General features: G+C 33.9%; 1 protein-coding gene across 4 annotated transcripts in view; it reads right to left on the reverse strand.

Annotated features, from left to right (window-relative positions):
- Window positions 1-20,517, reverse strand: part of DPP10 (dipeptidyl peptidase like 10) — a 1,476,327-nt gene that overhangs the window by 149,206 nt on the left and 1,306,604 nt on the right. For all 4 annotated transcript variants that reach the window (XM_073241336.1, XM_073241338.1, XM_037017060.2 and 1 more), the window contains 2 exons: window positions 4,534-4,586; window positions 4,352-4,433 (listed from right to left, as the gene is read on the reverse strand). In XM_073241336.1, the coding sequence (XP_073097437.1) occupies window positions 4,352-4,433; window positions 4,534-4,586 (135 nt within the window). The remainder of the gene's footprint in view (window positions 1-4,351; window positions 4,434-4,533; window positions 4,587-20,517) is intronic.

Consider the following 20,517-nt stretch of genomic DNA (forward strand, 5'->3'; position numbering starts at 1 on the left):
TGATCTCTGTGAGCAGAGGCCCTTTTTGAGCTATGTAGAGGTGCTTCTGCTGGGATACGGCAGCCCTCTGTCTGCCCTGTAGTGATGGAGGCACTGCTGGGCTGATGAGTTGGGCAGGTGTGCAATTGTTCATGGATTGGGGCTGGGGTGCCAGTGATGAGGAAGGAGGGCTTTGGGCTGGCACTGCAGGAAGCTCCCTAGTTGGTTTGCAAAAGAGCCAAGAAAGCTGGGAATGCCTCTCTATGCCTGTGAGGCAGCAAAGTCTCCCTCTACCTGACAAGTAATGAAGTCCGTTGTTGAGTTTAGTGAGTTGGGTGGGTGAGGGAAGCACCACAGGGCTGAGCCACCAGTGATGGGGATGGAGAGTTTGGGGCTGTGAGTACCATACCAGATTGGCTGAGGGAGGGCTGGGGAGGCATCATACACCTGCCCTTGCTCCTGTATAGAAAGCTCCTTGAAACCTTTCCCCCTCTGGCACTCTTTCTGCTCCTGGTGAATCTTTCAAATTGCCACCTCTGTGTTGTGTCTCAGAGGGATCAATGGAGCATGCCTGTCCTCACAAGTAGCAGCCATCTCAGCCTCCCAGAGTGCTCTAAGTGTCCCTGGTGTCCAGCTCTGTTAATCCTCAATGTCCAATGTGATGTGGTCTTGTGTTTCCAGAGCAGATCAGGGGTGGGTGTGCTGAGTTCCTGAGTGCTTATCCCCTCCATGCTCTTTTCCTCTCCCTTCCACTTTGGGCTTGGATCACAGCTGTAACACCTTACCCTTTCTCTGTGTGGTCTTCTCTTCACCTGGTGCAGATGATCTGTTCTGCAGTCTTCAGGTTGTTTTCAGGGTTAGTTGTATTTGCTGCAGTTGCTTTCTTGGTGTATGTGCGGGAGTGGATTTCTGACTTGCCTTCCTACTTTGCCATTTTTTTCCCCATCCCAGGGAATCTGTAATTTTTACAAACTTCTGATATTTTTTTATGATCCTCTCAAATATACTGAAGAATAAGGTATCAGCAACAAGTAGGAACTACTAAATAAAATGCATGCAACTCATGATACTTCCTTGAGGGTATCAAACTATTATTTTGGCATAATGTAGGCTGCTCTTCAGCTTGCAGAATAAGAGAATTCTTTAGAACCAATCAGTTAAAGATTTTATAGGGATTCTTCAGTGACACAAACATGAACTTATCTCATGTTTCTGGTTTCTGGAATTGTGTGTGTTTGGAATTTGCCTCTGGCCTGATGCGCCAGCTCTCCTGTTGAGAGCATCACTGTGAAGCAGCGCTTAGAGAGCATCTGCCCACTTCTCAAGGCACATTCACCACTGTTCATGAGCACAGAGATTCAGGCCTCTTTACATCAAACCTGCATGTGCAGATTAAGCGTATGCTTCAGGGATATCAGGAGGGAATGGGCCTGCAGATAGTTCTATATCAATATACTAACACATCTTTAAACAGATTCCCTAAATATACAAGTGATAAAGGCAAACATTCTGTGTATAATCTATGGTATCTGAACTTTTGTGTGATTTTTTCATTTCAAGTAACTAGCTTGTTTTCTTCATAATCATTTAATCAATTATTTAACCATTTTGTATGAATATGACAGTGAATATACAGTGTTACCTAGGATTTCTTTGTGAAACACAACACAAAATGTTTAGACAGTTTTGGGTCTAATGTCTGGCAACTTTGTGTATGCTCTTCTCAGTATTTTTGGTAAATCTTTCCTCAATGTCTTTTTTCTTTGCGAAAACAAGGATAAACTTGTGAGAAATTAAAGGCCAGGGATAAAACTTACCTTAACAGTATATTCAACACTTAGTTTAAATGCTTAAGGAACACATCCATGAAGACACAAAGAAAGTGGTTTTGCGTGTGAAAAATGTTTTCCTACTCCAAAACACAAATCTCCTACACAGCAGACTATGGAAATATTTCAGAGTTGCCAGCTATGATTAAAACAAAGCAAGAAAATCTGTCATGGTAATTATTCCTGAACTCTTTTCAGCCTGTCATGTTCTCTCCTCCTTACCTCAGTCATTCTGACAGTAAGAAATTTAGTCTCAGTTAAATAAATCAGAATACAATATATAGAGTTATATTATAGAGATGCAATGTGAATGAGGCCAAGGATAGCCAAATTCCCTTATGAAAATGATGGGCCAAGTGGAAAAATAACTTGTCCAAGGTCACATGACCAACCTGGTACAGGCTGTCTCTTGGTATATTCACTTCCAGAACATCTCAGGTTTAAAATTTTTCTAATGAAAAGTAGCATTGGTTAGTAATAGTAGCTATTCTACAGCCTTCTTCTGATGTGAAATAGCTAGCATTACTTCCCATTCCACCAATCAGCTTAACAAAGCATTTCTTAGATTTACAAAATGGAAAAAAAAATGTGCCTTATTAAGGGAAGTATTTATATTTCCCAAGTTAATTATAATGAAATGATGGCATAAATATTTCTATTTTATATATGATGGAATTGAGGCTGATGGAAAATAAGAAGCATATTTCAGCCTGCTCAGCTGTTTGAAAAAAGTAATGCTAGTTAAACAAAAATCTAGAGGATACTAATTTATTAAAGGACTTTGTTAAAGGTTAGAGTTAGGGTTGGTCAATTAGAATTGCTAAATGCAAATAGGTTAAATATATTGATAAGACTAACAGGAATTTCTATTTACTGAAAGGTTTATTTAACATTTAAAACTCCTTATTCTTGAAATCACAGTCTAAATTATATATATGATAGAACTCTAAAGAATATCAGATATCCATTATCACCAGTAAGGAAATAAAAGCATTTAAAACATAATTAGTAAGATAGAGCCAAAAGGTACACATAAACCACTGTATATACCACATGGAAAACATTTATAAAAGTTTATATTTAGCCATAAATTACATCTTGCTAATTTAAAAATCATTACTACAAAGTTCATTTTCTGAACTCTTCAAATTAGTTTTAAAATCAATTCAACATTTAAAAAAAAATTTTCAATTCAACATTTTTATAAATTTAAAATCAAATATCAAAATAACCCATCTAAAATAAGAAAGTATAATGAAATTGAAAATAATGTTCAAATTAAATACTATTAGAAATAATACTACCAAACTTGTTGGATAAAGAATAGCAAAATTTAGAGAAAATTCTATAGTCTTCATTGCTTATATTAAAAGAGAAAAAGAAAACACTATCAAAACAGAAAAGAAATAGAAAATAATAAACATGATCGAGTAAGTTTAAAACTTGGCCCAATCGTGAAATTTATGAATATCAAACAAATGTGATCATGAAAAAAAAAAAGTTCTTATATATAATCCTAAGAAAGAAGAAAAAAATAACAAACAATTGAAAGATTTAAAGAATACTAAATATGCTACAAAAAGTTATGCTTTAAAAATTGATTTAGGTGAGATGGCTTTTTAGAAATGCATAAATTACTACAGATAATTTTTTTAAATAGTAAAACTTAATCCTGTAACTCATGATAAAGTTTTTAAAAATGTCCCCCAATACACAAAAAATTACCACACCGTACATATTTATAGGTTAGCTAGTATAAGAAGATCTTAAGAAAATCAAAAGTATTAAAAATTGGAATAGAAGAAACAATAATGTCATTCTTAACAAACACTATGGTAGTTTGGGAAACCTAGGTGTTGGTGAGAATATAGAACAAAGAGGACTCATAAAATGGAAAAACATTATTGCTGGGAGGAATATAAATGCTCAAAACAATTTAGAACTAAAATTGGCAATGAGAGGTACATTTGTCCATTCACATTCACATGTCATATAAGCAAGCAGTACCACTTCCTGAGCAGTATTCCCTTGAAGTCTTTCCATGGGTATCATGAGAATATATACAATAATATAGTGTTGCTCAAACTGTTCTTATCCAGCAATAATTCTCTTGAGTTTGTGATAATTTCAAAATACAATATAACCAAAAAAGTCTTCTCTTAAGAGAATATTGTGAAGCATAGACTTCTGTCTTAAATTTTTTACCCTGGATCATACTTTAGGAAAAAATAAAAGTGACAACATTATGTAATGGAAATTTAACAGAACTAGGCCCTAGTTTTTTTGGGTCTCTTCTAGGTTTCATTATTAACTAGTAGTTAAATCATACATTTCTCTATATACTTTTACATTTTAATTAGTTGATAAAATAATATCAGTATTATTTGATACATATTCTTAAATTAGAATGCCAGATAAAAGACTTCAGGTAAACCAAAAACATCCAGTGTAATAGAACAATGTTTCCAAGGCAGTGATCTCTGTAAGCACCTTCCATAGGGCATGGCTGACAGTACTTGGTGCATATCAACTCCAGTGCTTACCAGCTGCTGCCCCTGGACACCCCAGGCTGCATACTGCAAGATGGAGTCCTCTACTTCAGGAGGATTTAACTCCCAAACTTCCCTTGAAAAAAGGGAAATATTTTTACAGGAACAAATTAACATCTGCACCAACAATTCAATTGGACAATTACTCATGAAAACCAGAAAATCAAATAACTTACCTAGTATGTATGTTGTAAATCACATATGAAGCAGTATATGAATAATGAAAAATCTGAAATTAAAGAAAAGGAGAGTTGTTGAGCCTAGTTGGAAATAAAGGATCTATTTTAATGTATACATAGTTCTTGATAAAATTCAGGAAATGCAGGAACTGATTTTAGAGAGAAATCAAAATGTGAAATATTCCAGTTCTTGAGTTTAGTAACTTCTCTGAGTCTTCCTGCAATAGCCTCCTAAGTCCTTTTCTGACCATCAATCGCATCCCTTACTCGATCCCCTCTATACTTAGTATAATTGTGATTATATTGCTTTCTTGTTCAAAATATTCATTGATTCTTCACTGCCTATAAAATAACATTCAAATCGCTTTATCAATGTTCAAGAATTCTGGTATTTTGTTTTCTACATGCTTTTCCACTCTTAATCATATACTATTTTATTTATTTAGTCTGTATTTCAGTCATATTAGACACATTTTCTCTATATATCCTCAAGTGTTTTTGTTTCTTCTTTTCTAGGATATCCTACCCTAACTCAGACACTTTCCTTCCCTCTAAAAGAACCTCTGCATAGAGCTTATGTTGATCCCTTTAATTAAAATTCATCTGTCTCTTTGTCAATTTACTCTTTGACACTTAGGACACATTTCATCCTGTGGTGTAAACTATATAAATATTTTAAGTATATGTCTCCTTTTCCCTCTAGAATGTTGTCATGTCCAGGTGTGTGTTATCTTTGCATCCTCCACATTACCTAATACAGTGTTGTGTTTGCATGTAACACTCAATTGTTATTTGCAATACACAGTTGTTATTTGTTGTGTAATGATTCTGATGCAGAAAACCTCACACAGCTTGTTGGTGGAGACTAAGTGGGATAACACCCCCAACCACTTCACAGTAATAGCTGAAAATCATATATTAAGTAGTTAATTGCAACTATGAGATAGATACCCAAGAGATTTTAGTACCATATTACGAAGAACCCTGTTTCTTTTTAAAGGACATCTTCCAAGGGTCACAGCACTCAGGAGAGAGTGATGTTGAATTCCAAACATAGAATCATACTGAATAATGCGAAGATATCTATACATTTTGCTTCTTACTGATTAGAGATGATAAAATAGTGGAATATAGAGGAGATGAGGAAAATTGCAAAAGAGGGCTAGGACAAGAGATGGTATGTGTATGTTTGAAAATTATTTTTCTCTTGGCTGTGTGCATCTAGTGAAGAACATTTTTCTCTACCTAGCTATATTAACTTCTATTATTATTTGCAGGATTTACAGAATTTATATTGATACTTTCATTTTTGGGCATGCAATTATAAAAGCTTCTTTTATTCTTAGTGTGGGTGCACATTGCCCAAATATTATAATAGTCAATTAAAATTCCCTAGAAGTCAACTTATTATTTCTTCTTGTGGCAATAATAGTTTCAATGAAATATGATTGGCCACATATTTGGTAAAGCAATACTAATGTTCTCTTTTGGCATTGAAATCACAATCCTTCCACCATTTGTTAGAGTAGTGTTTTACAGTGAAGGTTTTTTTTCTCATTCTTTTTGTAATAACCATTAAATCTAAGATTGCTGGTGAGGGGGGGCAGCCTGGTAAGCATGGTGTTCTTCACGTAATTGTAGATTGGTGATAGCAAAAAAAAAAAAAAAATCTAAGATTGCCTTTACTATAGAGGTGTAGAGGTGAACATAATTCCCCTGGTGTCTATTTTGGAATTCACATTGTATTTGATACAATTCCATATTGACTTCAAATTTTAAACCTTGAATTTACTACTAAAAAAGTGACCACATTTGTAAACTTTTTTTTTCCCATCTCTGAAAGTTCTGTTGCCAAAGCAAAATGTCAAGTGAGCACTTGGTCTTCAAGGCAGACAAATAGGTCAACGATATAATGGGTAAAAGAAGACTATTCATCCTATCAGCTAATTGCCTTATACACTGTTCCTGAATTCTTAGGCTCACATTCACCTTGAGAAAATGAGCCTTAGTTAAAGCAGGTCAAAACCACCACTGAGACAAAACTGGATACAACAATTCAAAGTTGTTCTCTTTCTATGATATTTCTTGTAGAGATTGCTGGCTCTTCTCAATGTATGAATCCAAAGGGCTTAGATGTCCTCCAAAATGATGTAATTTGGAGAGGGGAATAGATAAATACACTTTGTACTTTGTAGTTTTTAGCCTGATACAGTATTTGTTTTTCTTAGGGGGTATGTTGAGGTGGAAAACCACAATAAAGAAGTTAACCTTGACTTGTCTGCTCACCCAAAGCAGGTTGAAATACCAAGTTGTAGGGTTTCAGCCTCGTCTGTGGGTGTCCTACAAAGACAGCAGTTTGCCATCTACAGATAATTAGAACTTAGCCTTTTACTCCTAGCTTAGAGCTTTTTCCTCTAAATCTACTGTCTCTGTGGTGTGTGTATGTGCTTAGTACAAACATCTCAAAATGCTTCATATTTTGTAAGTTTCCATAATTAAAATACCATTCTATGCTGATGACAGAACACAAAGAATAAGGGATAGGAGGGATCTTAAATAGGATTAGAGGCAGAGGCTTCTCTGTGTTTGTATGGTGTGGCAGAGATTTTAAAGGAGATTTTTCAGTGAGAATTGGATTGGGCTTCAGTGAACATCTGTATTAAGGCGCACTAGCCTAAATTCACTCCGTGTTAACCTGCACCTCTCTCTTCTTGTCCCTCTCTCTCCTCCCTGGGATAGCATTTCTATTTTTTTTTTTTTAGACATTCCTTATTTCCTTCTATCCTAAGTTACTCTTCTGTATTGGCTAGGGTCTTGTTTCATGACAAGTGGATAAAACTGGAGTTAATAGGTCAGGAACAGTCCTTTGGCTGATGCAAAATGAGAGCCAGACTAAACATCTAATGAGATCTTTGGGGACAAAGACATTCACAGTAAAAAATTACATATTCATTCCATCTCTGCAAATGATGTTCCACTGATTACAAAGTATGGATAGTTAAGGCAAGGGCAGTAGGAGTGGGGCAATATTGGGATATAATATGTAAAAACTTGAGCAAAGTGTACTCCTGCGAGCTGGCCTTAAGATGTTCAGTCATTCAGTCTCACGAGGCCAAAGGGTGCTGGGAGGTACAGGAAGCATCATAAGATCCTGCAACCTGATATGATAAGCCATCATCTCTACATTACCTAGGGAACCCCGAGAAGAAGTTCATTACTAAGGTAGCATAACTGATTCTTGTAATTTGCTGTAGTTATGTTGTGTAAGTTATTGTAAACATTGAATTAGCAAATGCTGAACCATTATTCCCAGGAGAAATACAAGGTTAGGTCCTGTGAACCTCTAGTGACCACATTTTCATCAACCGATCAATTTATAACCTTGTTTTATGTGTATTTCATTTTGAAGACACTATATTTCATATTTAGCCTTTATAATTGTTGATTCATTACCACTGAATCCTGGCCAAAAGCACTGTAACTCATGCCTGAATGAAGCTCCTCTGATACATGTACTTTCCCTGTGACGCACATCATGGCCTTCTTGCACTGGAAACACCAACCAGCACTTCAGCACTATGCTTGGAGGGCATGTTAGACAGCAAAGCCATCAACAACTAGCACAAACGTGTGAACAGCACAACACCAAACTGCCTGTGAAAGGACATGAATACACAGTATGGGAGCTGGAATAAGGCAGAATGTCACTTTGCTTGATGTCAGGTGGGAAAGTGTGCATCAGGCAATTCAAATGTTCTGCTGCTCTGTGCATGGTTGAGATTGCCTGGGAAAGCACGGCAAGTCAGCAAGTATTGGTTTTAGGGTTATAAACCCATTTTAGAAAGAAGGTACATTTGTAAATCTGGAATTATAAATGAAGATCCACAATACTAGTAACACAGATATAGACAGTATGAGGTATTATGGGAAGAAAGAAAAAACAGGCATATTTAAGGCCTGCTAGAACGTGAACACAAGAAAAGTATAGAAGTTATTCAGAATGGTGGCATTTATGCTCTGTAAATGCAGATTGGTGACATTCAGCCATTTATCAACTGTCTACTGAGAAACCTTTTTGACACAAGCACTGTATTAAGTATTATTTTAAAAAAGAATGTAATAAGAATCATTTTAAAATAGGGTAAATATAATAGCATCAGTTGATAATTTTTATTTCTTCCTTATATTGTTGATCTGCCAGTTAATAAACACTTATTAAATACTAATTATGTGGAAGCTCTAAGTTAAATACCTGGCCAGATGCAAGGACCATGATAAATGAGATCCCTGTCCCCAAGGAGCTCTTGATCCACAAAGGGTAACAAGGTTAAGGAATACTGTGTTAGTATGGAGCCCTCTGTTGCAGGTCATGGTTGAATGAAAACTTGTAGATTACAAATTTACAGGCCTTCCAAGAAACAATCTTTCTGTTTTTCAGGAGTGCAACATAGAGAAGATAACAGTTCTTATAGAACAGTTCTTCAACACAGAGAAGTTTTAGGCATTAAAGGGACTAATAGTGTTGAGAAAAATGCCAGTAGTATACCAAAGGTAAGGTAATCCTACATACAACAATAAACATTTCTGAATCAAGCATTTACTGTATACCAGACTCAGCTGTGTCCTTTACATATATTATATCAGTTAATGTTTATATCAACTGCAAGTAGTAGATATCATCATTCACAATTCACATGACAGCTTCTGGAAGCACTGAAGGTTTAACTAGGAGACAGCTGCAATTTGAGCTCATGTCTGTCTGATTACAAATACTGTGATTTAATCGCTGTACACTCTCTTTCAGGGAGCTGGGACAGGAAACATGACTCCAGCTTTGCAAAAGATTCATTTCTAAAAGATCTGTTAAACTACCATCGAAAGATTTATTGACAGGAGTAGGCATGAATTAATTGTTAAGAGACATTTCATTTTGGAAAGATGATCTAATATATCAGATTAAAAATGTAAATCCTCCTCTCCTTTAGCTGCTTTTCACAACTTTTTTCTTGGAATAGCAGTTATTACCTAATACATCTCTGGGGCTTCATGTCAAGGAGAGTTACACTTACAAGAAAAAAAGAACAGGGTTCCTAGTCATTTATGCTAAAACCAGAGGTTTGTATCTCAGGGTGCCAAAGTTTTTCTGCACTGCCATTAAACTGCAGAATTGGTATAAATAGCATGCGTTTTCATGGCCTGGAGAATATTTTAAATAGCATTATGAACTTGCCATTGATTGAACTAGTTAGGAAAACTAAACTATAAGAAAGCAAGTCTCTGAGCAAATAGCACTTAAGAAAGAACCCCAGTGAGACCAAAGACAAAGTAGGCAAAAGGGCTATTGTTTCTTTTGGAAATGGTGTGATGATGCCAAGTTTGTTCTAGGATAATGGATCACCTTTTAGCATGAGTGAGTAGTGATTCTGTTTTCGGAAAAATTTTCTCTGGATTACTAGATTATCAGGGAACTCTGGTAAATGCAACTGATAAAATTGTAAACTGTAACTAACTTACAAACATCTTTCTAAATCTTTGTATAAAAAAAGTTTTTGTGAACACTGTGACATTATTGGTTGAAGGGGGAATAAACATGGGCAGAATTAAAGGTATAATGAATATTGATTAGTATTTCAATCAATTTTCATTTGTTTTCTCACTTAATGCTCCCCATACACTTTAAGATATTATCTATCCAGGACAAAAGGATTGGAGCCACGATCTCACAGGTTCAAAACATGCAAAGATTGTTTAAATGCATTACCACTAGAAGAATACTGTAGGATTCTTTAATTGTATCACCATTATAGAAAGTATTTGATAGTAAGAAACTCAAGATGGTAAAACTAAACATAAATGCTGGTGAGGAATATAGAGTTAATGTGTTGCTTAAGTTTGTCTCTATTGATACCAAAACCTACATAAAACAAAAAAAAATGAACTTGCTAATTAAACAAAAACACTATTCACCACTAAACCAATTTAGCACATGAAATATAATGTAATACTTATACTTTTCCTTGCTTTGTATGGATCTAATAGTCTTCCCATTTGGAAAAAATGGGATATTGTTTTGGCTATTTTAGCATTCATAGTGTATTTACTTTGAATTGAATAGATTATTCATTCAGAATTGAAAAATATAATACACTAAGAACACCACAGAAGTGGACAACCTAATGAAATATATGAAGTAAGCAGGTCTTTATTTAATACATTTATTTTATTTAAGAAAATGGATGGCTGGTGACTCAAGTCTTAAAAGTAGACAGCACACCAAAATTACCTAGGCATCATTTCTTAATTTCATTTAGGACTATTGTGCCCAGAATATAATCTAACTGGCCTACATATAAACAGCAGCATAAGAATGTACTTTAGCATAAAACTGGAGATCTGTGAGTGGAATAAATCATTTCATGGTATGTTTCCAGTTAGATAAATTAACTGATCATCATAGACAAATCCCCTCCAAGTTGTTCTTAGAGTTCAGTTCATGAGATGTCTATAATGAAAAACTACATTTCAAAGATATTCCATAGCATCAGTTTTTCAATTATTCATATTTAGTGTGCAACTTTCACATACTACACTGTTGACTGAATTACCAACATTGACAATGCCACTCTTAGTAATAAAATATTTTCATGTGCCAGACCTTTCTGCATTAATGCAAATGAACTACTTTCACACCAGTTGACAATAAACTATTTCCTATGTACCATGTACCATCTTTAAAAATATCTGGTTTCATAACCTGGATAGCACTTAAATGTCAATTCCTGACAGTGGTATAAGTAGGTTTTTGATTTGCACTGAAATAAATTTGCACATCATCTAACCAACTATAAACTAATTTTCTCTTTAGCATGTCAATGCAGAAATTAATATATTGCAATCGGACAGAGTGATAAGAGAAATTCTAAACTTTGTTTCTTCTTGGTGGTAGAATGAGAAAGGCAAGAATTAAAGATTGTTTCAATATAGAGTTATTTATAGGCCTCTTTTGACTGAGCCATGTATGTAATTTAGGAGAGTGCTAATGTCATTCCGTAGGAAGGCTGGTGAAAAAGCTTCCTTCTTCAACTATGAAGTAACTATAGGGTTACTTAAAAAATTTAATTTACTATTTAGGAAAATACAGAAAGCAAGATACAGCCAAATGTTCTAGAAAGATTAGAGAAGAATTTATACGAAAATTATTTAGTTATTACATGAGGCTAGGCCAAGACTACAATCTCAACTTGTTGATTTCTTTAATAAAAGTCTTAATATCAAGCAAGAAAAAAGAAAACCTTAATATTAGTCATGTTGAATTTGTTTGCCAGTTTTCACAATAGTATACTCCCATAGATAATGAACACTCACCTGTGTTGAATGATGTGTAAAATATTGGAAAATTTGTAATAAATGTAATTTTCATGAATTCAGATTATTTATGAAAGTATTTACATATTAATAGCTATTTAGGAGTTAATCAGATTTTTCACATATTATACAAAATCCTGAAATTAATATCATTGTGCATTTGTACATATCCTTAGGATCTATTCCCAGAATTAAGCTTTGTAGATCAGAAGATATGCACATTTTGCATTTTGATTTTTATCACCATGTCATTTGCTAGAAAGGTTAATAATAATTTACACTGCTATGTGTTATGTGTTACATAGGTATCTTTTTTCTTTTAATGAAAAAATAAAATGTTACTCATGTGCTTATTTGTATATTTTGAAAGGCAAAAACATCATTATTTAGACTTGCAGTTTCCTTATGATTTAGATTGAATATATTGTCATAAACTTTGAATGCTTTGTATTCTTCATTTGTGACTTATTATCATTACATTTTCTATGGAGTTATTAATCTTTTTCTTGTTTGTCTCTAAAAGCTCTTTTTGTATTATGAATTGTAACTTTGTTTTCAGGAATGCAATAAATTTTTCTATTTTACCCAATTAATATCTGCCTTTTCATTCTGTGTGTTTGTGTGTGTGAGTGTATGTGTGCTCTATAAAGACATTTTCAATCTTTGTGATTATTTCTAAAAGTTATTTTCTATTTCAGAACCTAGTAACATGCCAAGAGAAGCTTCACTAACTCAATGTTATAAACTTTAAGTGATTATTTTTCTAATACTTTAAAAAATCATGATCTCTTCAATCCACATAAAATTATTTTTTTGTTTAAAGTTTGAAGCATAAATCTAGTTTTGTTTTTTCTTCCCCAAATAACCAGACACTTGCCCAATACAACTGGTTCAGTAATTTATCTCTTTTCATTGTAATAATGTTACTCCTAAATCTCATATACAACTTTCATCTTTTTCCAGACTATTTTGATCTTATATCTTTGCCTTTCCTCACTAGAATCACTGCAGTACAGTGGTAAGATACATTTTGACATTTGAGAGGATTACTTCATTTTCATCTTCTTTGTGACATATGTACACTCTAAAGCTTAATTATTTAAATACAAGTTTTAAGCAATTTGGTTAATTTCCAATTCAAATGAGAAGAAAAATTAAATACTGTGAATAAAAATTTTATTGTCCATTACCTTAAAAAAACTATTGAGTCTAAGCACATATTTTAATTGGTCATGTTTTTATTTAAAACATCCATCATCAAATTAATCTAAGTCTGCAGGGTGGTGCAGTAGTGAAGACTGTGGGCTAGGTGTTAACGTGGCTACGCTCATAATGTGTCTCACTAAACACTGTGCAAACTTGGAGGGACGACATAACTTTGCCTTAGTTTCTGGGTGATGATAACATCTTGGAGGAAAATCAATGACTCTTTGAAAGGATGAAAGGTTACTGGAGGAGTTCATAAAGAACTCTTACTAAGGGAAAGTGCTCTGAGTTGAAAATATTTAAGAATAACTAACCTTGGGGTAAAAATATAAGCAGACATTGATAAAGATTAATGTGCTCTTTATATGCTGCTTATAAAAATGACCTGAATGCTAAGTTGATGAGAATATTTTTTTTTCAAAAAGAGACAGAATTCAAGATGGAATTTACAGAGCAATTACTTTAATGGTGACATTAATATCTGAAGAAAGTTGTCCTCTCCAGCAGCAAAGATAACACACTCTACTGGCTTTCAACATAAAATCTCCTGACCTCTTTTTTTGTAAGGCTCTTAAATTCCTAAAACCCAAATATATAAAGAATTGACTTTCAATTTCAATGACTTCATATATATTCTACTGGATTACCATGTGGCCCATGCAAAAAAGTTGGTCAATACCAACAGAACTATCTTCCTGAAGGAGCCAAATCTTCAACCCTGAAATTCAACCAAACCAACTGAGCATTGAAAACACCAAACAGATCACCCAGAAACCATGAGGTACTGCAAGTACCAGAGCCTGAGTTTTAACAGACTTTTTCTTCCCTCTTAGGAAGCTACCAGCTAAAAGCATGTAAATACTTACAAAGGGTAGTTAGCACATATGATTTTATACCAAAAATCAGAAGGTCAAGGGGGAAATTGTAAAAAACTGAAGTATGTGGATCTGTTTTCTTTACTTCTTAAATTTTGCCATTTGTGACAAAATGGATGGACCTAGAGGGTATTACACTAAGTGAAATAAGTCAGTCGGTGAAAGACAAATATATGATTTCACTGACATGTGAAATCTAAAAAATAAAACAAATGAACAAACAAACAAACAAAACTGAAATACAGTCACAAACACAGAGAACAAACTGGTGGTTGCCAGAGTAGAGGAGGTGGGGGATGGGCAAAATAGGTGAAGTTTGATAAAGAGGTACAAACTGCCAGTTATAATATAAATAAATCAGAGGGGTAACAAGTATTGCATAGGGGATGTTGTCTGTAATACCATAATACCTTTGTATGTATGTAACTACACTTATCATGATGAAAATTTTGTAATGTATGCAACTGTCAAGTCAGTACAGTGTATGCCAGAAACTACCATTATGTTGAATTTCAACTGTATTTCAAAGAAATATGATGCTTGGAGTGGAATGAATATATAAGGAATATTCCTTAGAAAATTCTCTTTTAGCCTGTATTATTCCTCACTAAACATTTTCTCCATATTACTTACTGATATGTGGTGATGTTAGAAAGAAAGTGATTAAACTAGACGATCTTTAGGTTGAATAAGATAGCCAGCTACATAACAAAATTGCATTTGGTTGCAACATTGTCCTACAAAAGGCAATGGAAATGAAGGCAGATAATAAAGAAAATCAATGAAAGCAAAAATGTTTTTGGCAAAGATCGATATTGTTGATAAAGCTATGAGATGGACCAAAAAAAAAAAAGAGGACAAAGCTGGAAATATTAGGAGTAAAAGAAGAATATCTGCACAGCACTACAAGGACAATAAGGGGATGGTAAGTAGAGTTCTGTGTCTGTAACCTTGAAAGACACAAAACTGCAAAATCTTCTCAAGATGAACTAGATTTCCTAAATACTACTATAGGTTTAAATGAATTAAATTAATAACTAATAAGATTTTGGAACAAAGAAACTGTAGGTCCAGAGAGCTTCACTGATGAACTCTGCTGAGCATTTGATGAAGGGCAAATACCAGTTCAACACACAATTTACCAGAATATAGGGGAGGACAGAGTACTTCCTGACTCATTTTATGAGGCCAGTATGATTTAATAGTATAATCAGATCAAGGCATTAAAATAAATAAAACTGTCTAATATTCTTCATGAACACAATGCAGAAACCCTAAAAACTACTAGCAAATTCAAATATCATACAGAAAAATCATATATCATGACAGTCTGATTTATCCTAGATGTGAGACTGATATAATTTTTAAAAATCAAGTATATTTCACATTATCAACAGCCAAAAAAGGAGAATCACATTATATATTAATCAATGCAGAAAAATCATTTGACATTTAAAAGCCATTCATGATTAAAAACTATGAACTGTAATTAGAAGCAAACATCCTCAATATGATAAACAGCATTACCAAAAAATACAACTTACATCACTCTTTATGGTGAAAGATTAAATGCTTATCTCCTAGGAAATAAGGCAGATTCCCACTGTCACCATTCTTATTAAACATCACACTGGAATTCCTAGCCAGTGCAAGAAAATAAAATAACATGCATACTTATTGAAAAGGAAAAAATAAAACTATCTATTTACAAATGACATAACTATCAATGTGGAATTCCAAAGAACCTTTAAGTTTCTAGAACTGATAAATGAAATAATGATAATAAATCAACAGTGCCAAAGGATAAAACATCAAAGAAAAATGAATCAAAAAGTTATAAAGTAGTAATGAACAATTGGGAACTGAATTATAAAAAACAATGCCATTTATAATAGTGTTAAATAATGAAATACTTAAATACAAATCTAAAAAAGATGTGCAGGATTTATATACTCAAAACTACCAAACACTAAGGAGACAAGCAAAGAACATCTAAATATACTGCCCTATAGGTGTTCACAGGTTGAAAAATTATGCCCTTATTTACTTAGGATATCATTTCTTCCAAGACTGATACACAGATCTAACATGATTCCAATCAAATTTCAGCAGGAATATATTGACAAACAGATTCTAAAATCTAAATGGATTTGAAATAGAACAAAACTTACAAAAGCTAAAATAACTTTTAAAATTAGTAAAGTTGGAGGATTCATACAGTCTATTTTCAAAATTTCTTATAAAGTTACAGTATCAAAACAATATGATGTTAGAGAAAAGATAGAGTATGTGTGTGTACATATATATATGTATATATATATATATTTAAAAAATCTATCTATGATGAATTTCTAACAAAGGTTTCATGACAATTCAGGGGAGAAGGGATAATCAAACCTCTCAACCAATGGTGCTAGAAAAATTGGATATCCATATGAAAAACAATAAACAAATAAACCTTTATCCATATTTTCAATCATATATTATTATTAACCAAAAATGAATCATGGACCTAAATGTTTTGGAAGTAAACAGCATTGGAGAAAAATCCCTGTGACTTTGGTTAGGTAAATTTTCTTAGGTAGGAAGCTAAAAGCACCACACAGAAATGAAAAACTAAATTGGATTTCATCATACTTCAGAATGTCTGGTTTTTAAGAAAATCACATATATCAAAAAGGAAATGGGGAACCACAGACTGGGAGAAAGTGTTTGTAAATCATATATGATAAAGGACCTCTACCCAAAATAAATAAAGAGCTCACAATTAAACAGTAACAAAACTAAGAACTCCCCCCCCCCACCCCATGCACGCACACAAATGGGGAAAGTTTCAAGAAGCATTCATCCAAAAAGGATATGTTAAGGTAGCAATTAAGCACATGAAAACATTTTCAAGATGATTAGTTATTAGGAAAATTCAAATACACTCATCAGAATGGCAAAACAATGATAATACTAGTGATGATACAAAGTGGTGATTATAAGGAAGTTTCAAGCATTTTTGGTGGTTTTGTCAAATGGTACTTTAGAAATCAGTTTCATAGTTCTTTATAAAGTTAGATATATGCTTACCAGGTGATTCAGCAATTTTCAGACTTAAGTATTTCTCCAACTGAAATATAAATCTGTGTTCATACAAGAACCTGTGTCCAGATGTTTATACCAGCCTTTTAGATCATCAACAACTTTGAACTACCCAAATATCCCTCAACTGAAGAATGGAAGAATAAATTGTGGTATATTAATTCAATGTATTATTATTCAGCAATGGAAGGGAACAAAGTATAGATACAGCAACATGTGTGAACCTAATTGCATTATACAAAGTAAAAGAAACCAGATATAAAAGGCTACAAGATTCCTTTTATGTGACATTCTAGAAAATAAAAAACTACGGAGACCAAAAATATATCAACAGTTGCCATGAGCTGGGCTTAAAGAGAACAGTTAAACACCAAGTGACACAGGGTGGTATTTTGGTCTGGTGGCACTAATCTGTATCTCGGTTGTAGTAGTGATTCTATAACTATGTGCAGTTAAATTAGAAGACCTGTACACAACAGAGGGTGAAATATCTTGTATTTAAATTAGACCTTAATAAAAAACAAAATAAAGATGAGCTATTTGTTATGTTAGATAAAGCCAAGTAAGCAAGATGAAGAAAAGAAAACAGGGGTATTTTAAGAAATCTATCAATCCATTTAGACACCGCCAAGTGTAATCTTCTGTATTCAAATTATCTTATTCTATGTGGCATGATGTGATTTTGTAAATTAAGATTCGACTTTTTGTTTTATTGATTTCTAATGTAAGATGTGCCTTTTTCACATTTTAACCTGAAACTGAGATAAATCGAACTTCGTAATTTAATTCCTTACTGGAATACAAAATAGTGGTGCATCTTTCAACTGATGATATGTCAAATTTGATGCACTGAGTAATTATTTCACTTAATCAAACAAGCTGTGATAAAGCTAAATATGTCTGTCAAAAGGGTTAAAGGCTAAAATGCTGTGACTACTCAGTTTTGTGGCCCTTCATAACACAAGACACTACTAATTACCCAGAGACAGCTACTAAATGGGAAGAAGACAATCAATATGGGAATGAGGCTTTTAGTATGTCATTGGAAGATTTAAAACAAGAATCCAGGGAATTATAAGTTAAAAATGAAAATTAATTTCTGAGTAAGTGCTTAGGCCAGCATGGTCAGTAGAACCATCTGCTATGATGGGCACAGTCACTCTGGGCTGGCCACGGGCCACACGTGGCAGTAGAGTACTTGAAATATGGTTAGTGCAACTGAGAAACGAAATACATAATTTATTTAGTATTAAATTTAAGTGGCCCCATGTGATTAGTGGCCTTGTACTGGATGCACAGGCTCAGCCATTGTGGATTAGGGTAGGACCAGGCAGCTAGTTGGTGCCCCTGCTTCACAGCTCTACCCCCGCTGCACTGGCCACCACGGTCCTGAATCACCAGCCTAGTGGGGGAAGGGAGAGTAACAGTTAAGAAGGTGATGAGCATAGGAGGCAGTTGGGCCAGAAGTAAGAATGCCAACCATTTCTTTCTTACATTATACCTACAGGCTCCAGGATTTTTGTGAAATTAAGCATTCCCTTTTCTAGCAGCAAATTTGTACTAGCTCTGACTTTATTTTCATTTTTTCCTCATTGTGGTAGTAGGAAGAATCACAAAATTGGGAAATAGATACAGCATTATCATTACTTTTATTTTCTGAATATACAACAACTAATGGTAAGACTAATAAGGGTAAGGACTGTAACCCCGATCTGTATCAAGAATAAACAGAGGTTAAAACCTTCTTTTTTGATGAACCACAAAGTTGTAATCAGAAACTGACAATGTTTTATATCCTTTTGATTAGTGTACTTTGTAATTTTCCAGTATATTTTTGCACTTTATATATTTTATATTTTGGGATAAAATGTTTTGGAAATTAAAAATGATTTTCAGTAAAAAATAATTAGTGAATCTAAATTATTTCCAAAGTATCTTAACATGTTTAATAGTACTTTGAAGTCCGGTAATACTCAATGACTTACCAAAGCTAATGTAAATGTCCCATATTAATGCCATCACTGGCATGACACATGCATGTATATAAATGCATACATGCATGTGCTATGTAGACCTATTGGAGTTATTTCATACGGTTGTGCAGCTTGTTCTCTACACAAAACACCTCAACCCAGGAGACGGGAGACTGGCAGCCAATTTATCTTCTGGCTCTCCTCTTGCACGGAGCTGTGTCTGACCAGATGAAAAGGCATCTTATTCATCACACCACCTGCTGAACTCTTGTCAGGCAGTGTATGCATGGATGCAAATGCTTAGAAGGGACAGCTTTTCATAATTTGTCTATATGGAAAGAGAGGATGTATATTTTTAGCAAAAAGATGCAGTGGCTCTGGCATGTTCCCAGACATGTTCTGTGTATCATGCTATGTTCATATATATTTAGGTCTCCATTATATGAATAAAGGCTTAAGGGAGACTCTATCAGAAATCTGTCTTATTACAAGTAACAGAGTTGGATTTTAGCTAATTAAACCTAAAAGGGTTTTTTTTTAAAAAGTCTTAGAGATTTCACAGAATATTAGGGAGGATTAAAAAACCCAGAGTTGGGGGCTAAGTTTCTAGAAATATTGACTGAAACTGTACCATGAAATAGACTGGTTAAAAACTCACTGATGCTATATGAAGCCTTATAGAAAACATTGTGCTCTTTCACCCAACAAATGAAAAGGGCCCGTAGCAAGTGATGCCAGGAAAGCCAAACCTTCTGTGGCCACCAACTTAGTGAAACCTGCAGGCACCACAGACCAATTCCAAACCAAAGCTCAGTAGATCAGTGGTCTAGGTTATATGTCTACATCCTAACTCTTGGAGATTTCCATGTTGAGAACATAGAAACTATTGAAAGGCTTATCAAAATGAATGGAAGTTAATTAAGTTATGTCATCCTATACAAAGCCAGAGGAAAAAAAATTAGTTGTTGTATATGTAAAAAAATAAAGCTTGAGTCTATAGCAAATGAATCATTAAGTGATTATACATTTTGTATTCTCAACTTTAATATGATGACACTGAAAATGCCTGGTTTTAAGAATAGTCTCAGAACTCATATTAGCCCTTTGGCCTATAAATATGGTACAAAAGAATATTGTTTTTTATAGGGTATGCTATTAATTCCAAATACCTATAAAGACTCTAATAATCACAACAAAGTTAAATGGAAGGGAACAAAAAGCATACATCCATGCAATCAGAATGAAATTAGAAAAAGGATAAACAACTAGACATAAAATGAAAGGAAAACATAAGAATAAGAACTATAATAGGACATGTCATAAGATGGCAAATTCAGTTAGGCTATTGGGCTTTAAACAGATTAAAGAGTTGTTTTCTAAGGGATTTAAGTTATATAAACATACAGTCTGTGTTACTATGCTCCAAATATCTATTTTCACTAAAGGAGCCTCCATTTCTTGGAGACATTTTATAA

The sequence above is a fragment of the Manis javanica genome, chromosome 7 (assembly GCF_040802235.1).
Source record: "Manis javanica isolate MJ-LG chromosome 7, MJ_LKY, whole genome shotgun sequence".
Lineage (NCBI taxonomy): Eukaryota > Metazoa > Chordata > Mammalia > Pholidota > Manidae > Manis > Manis javanica.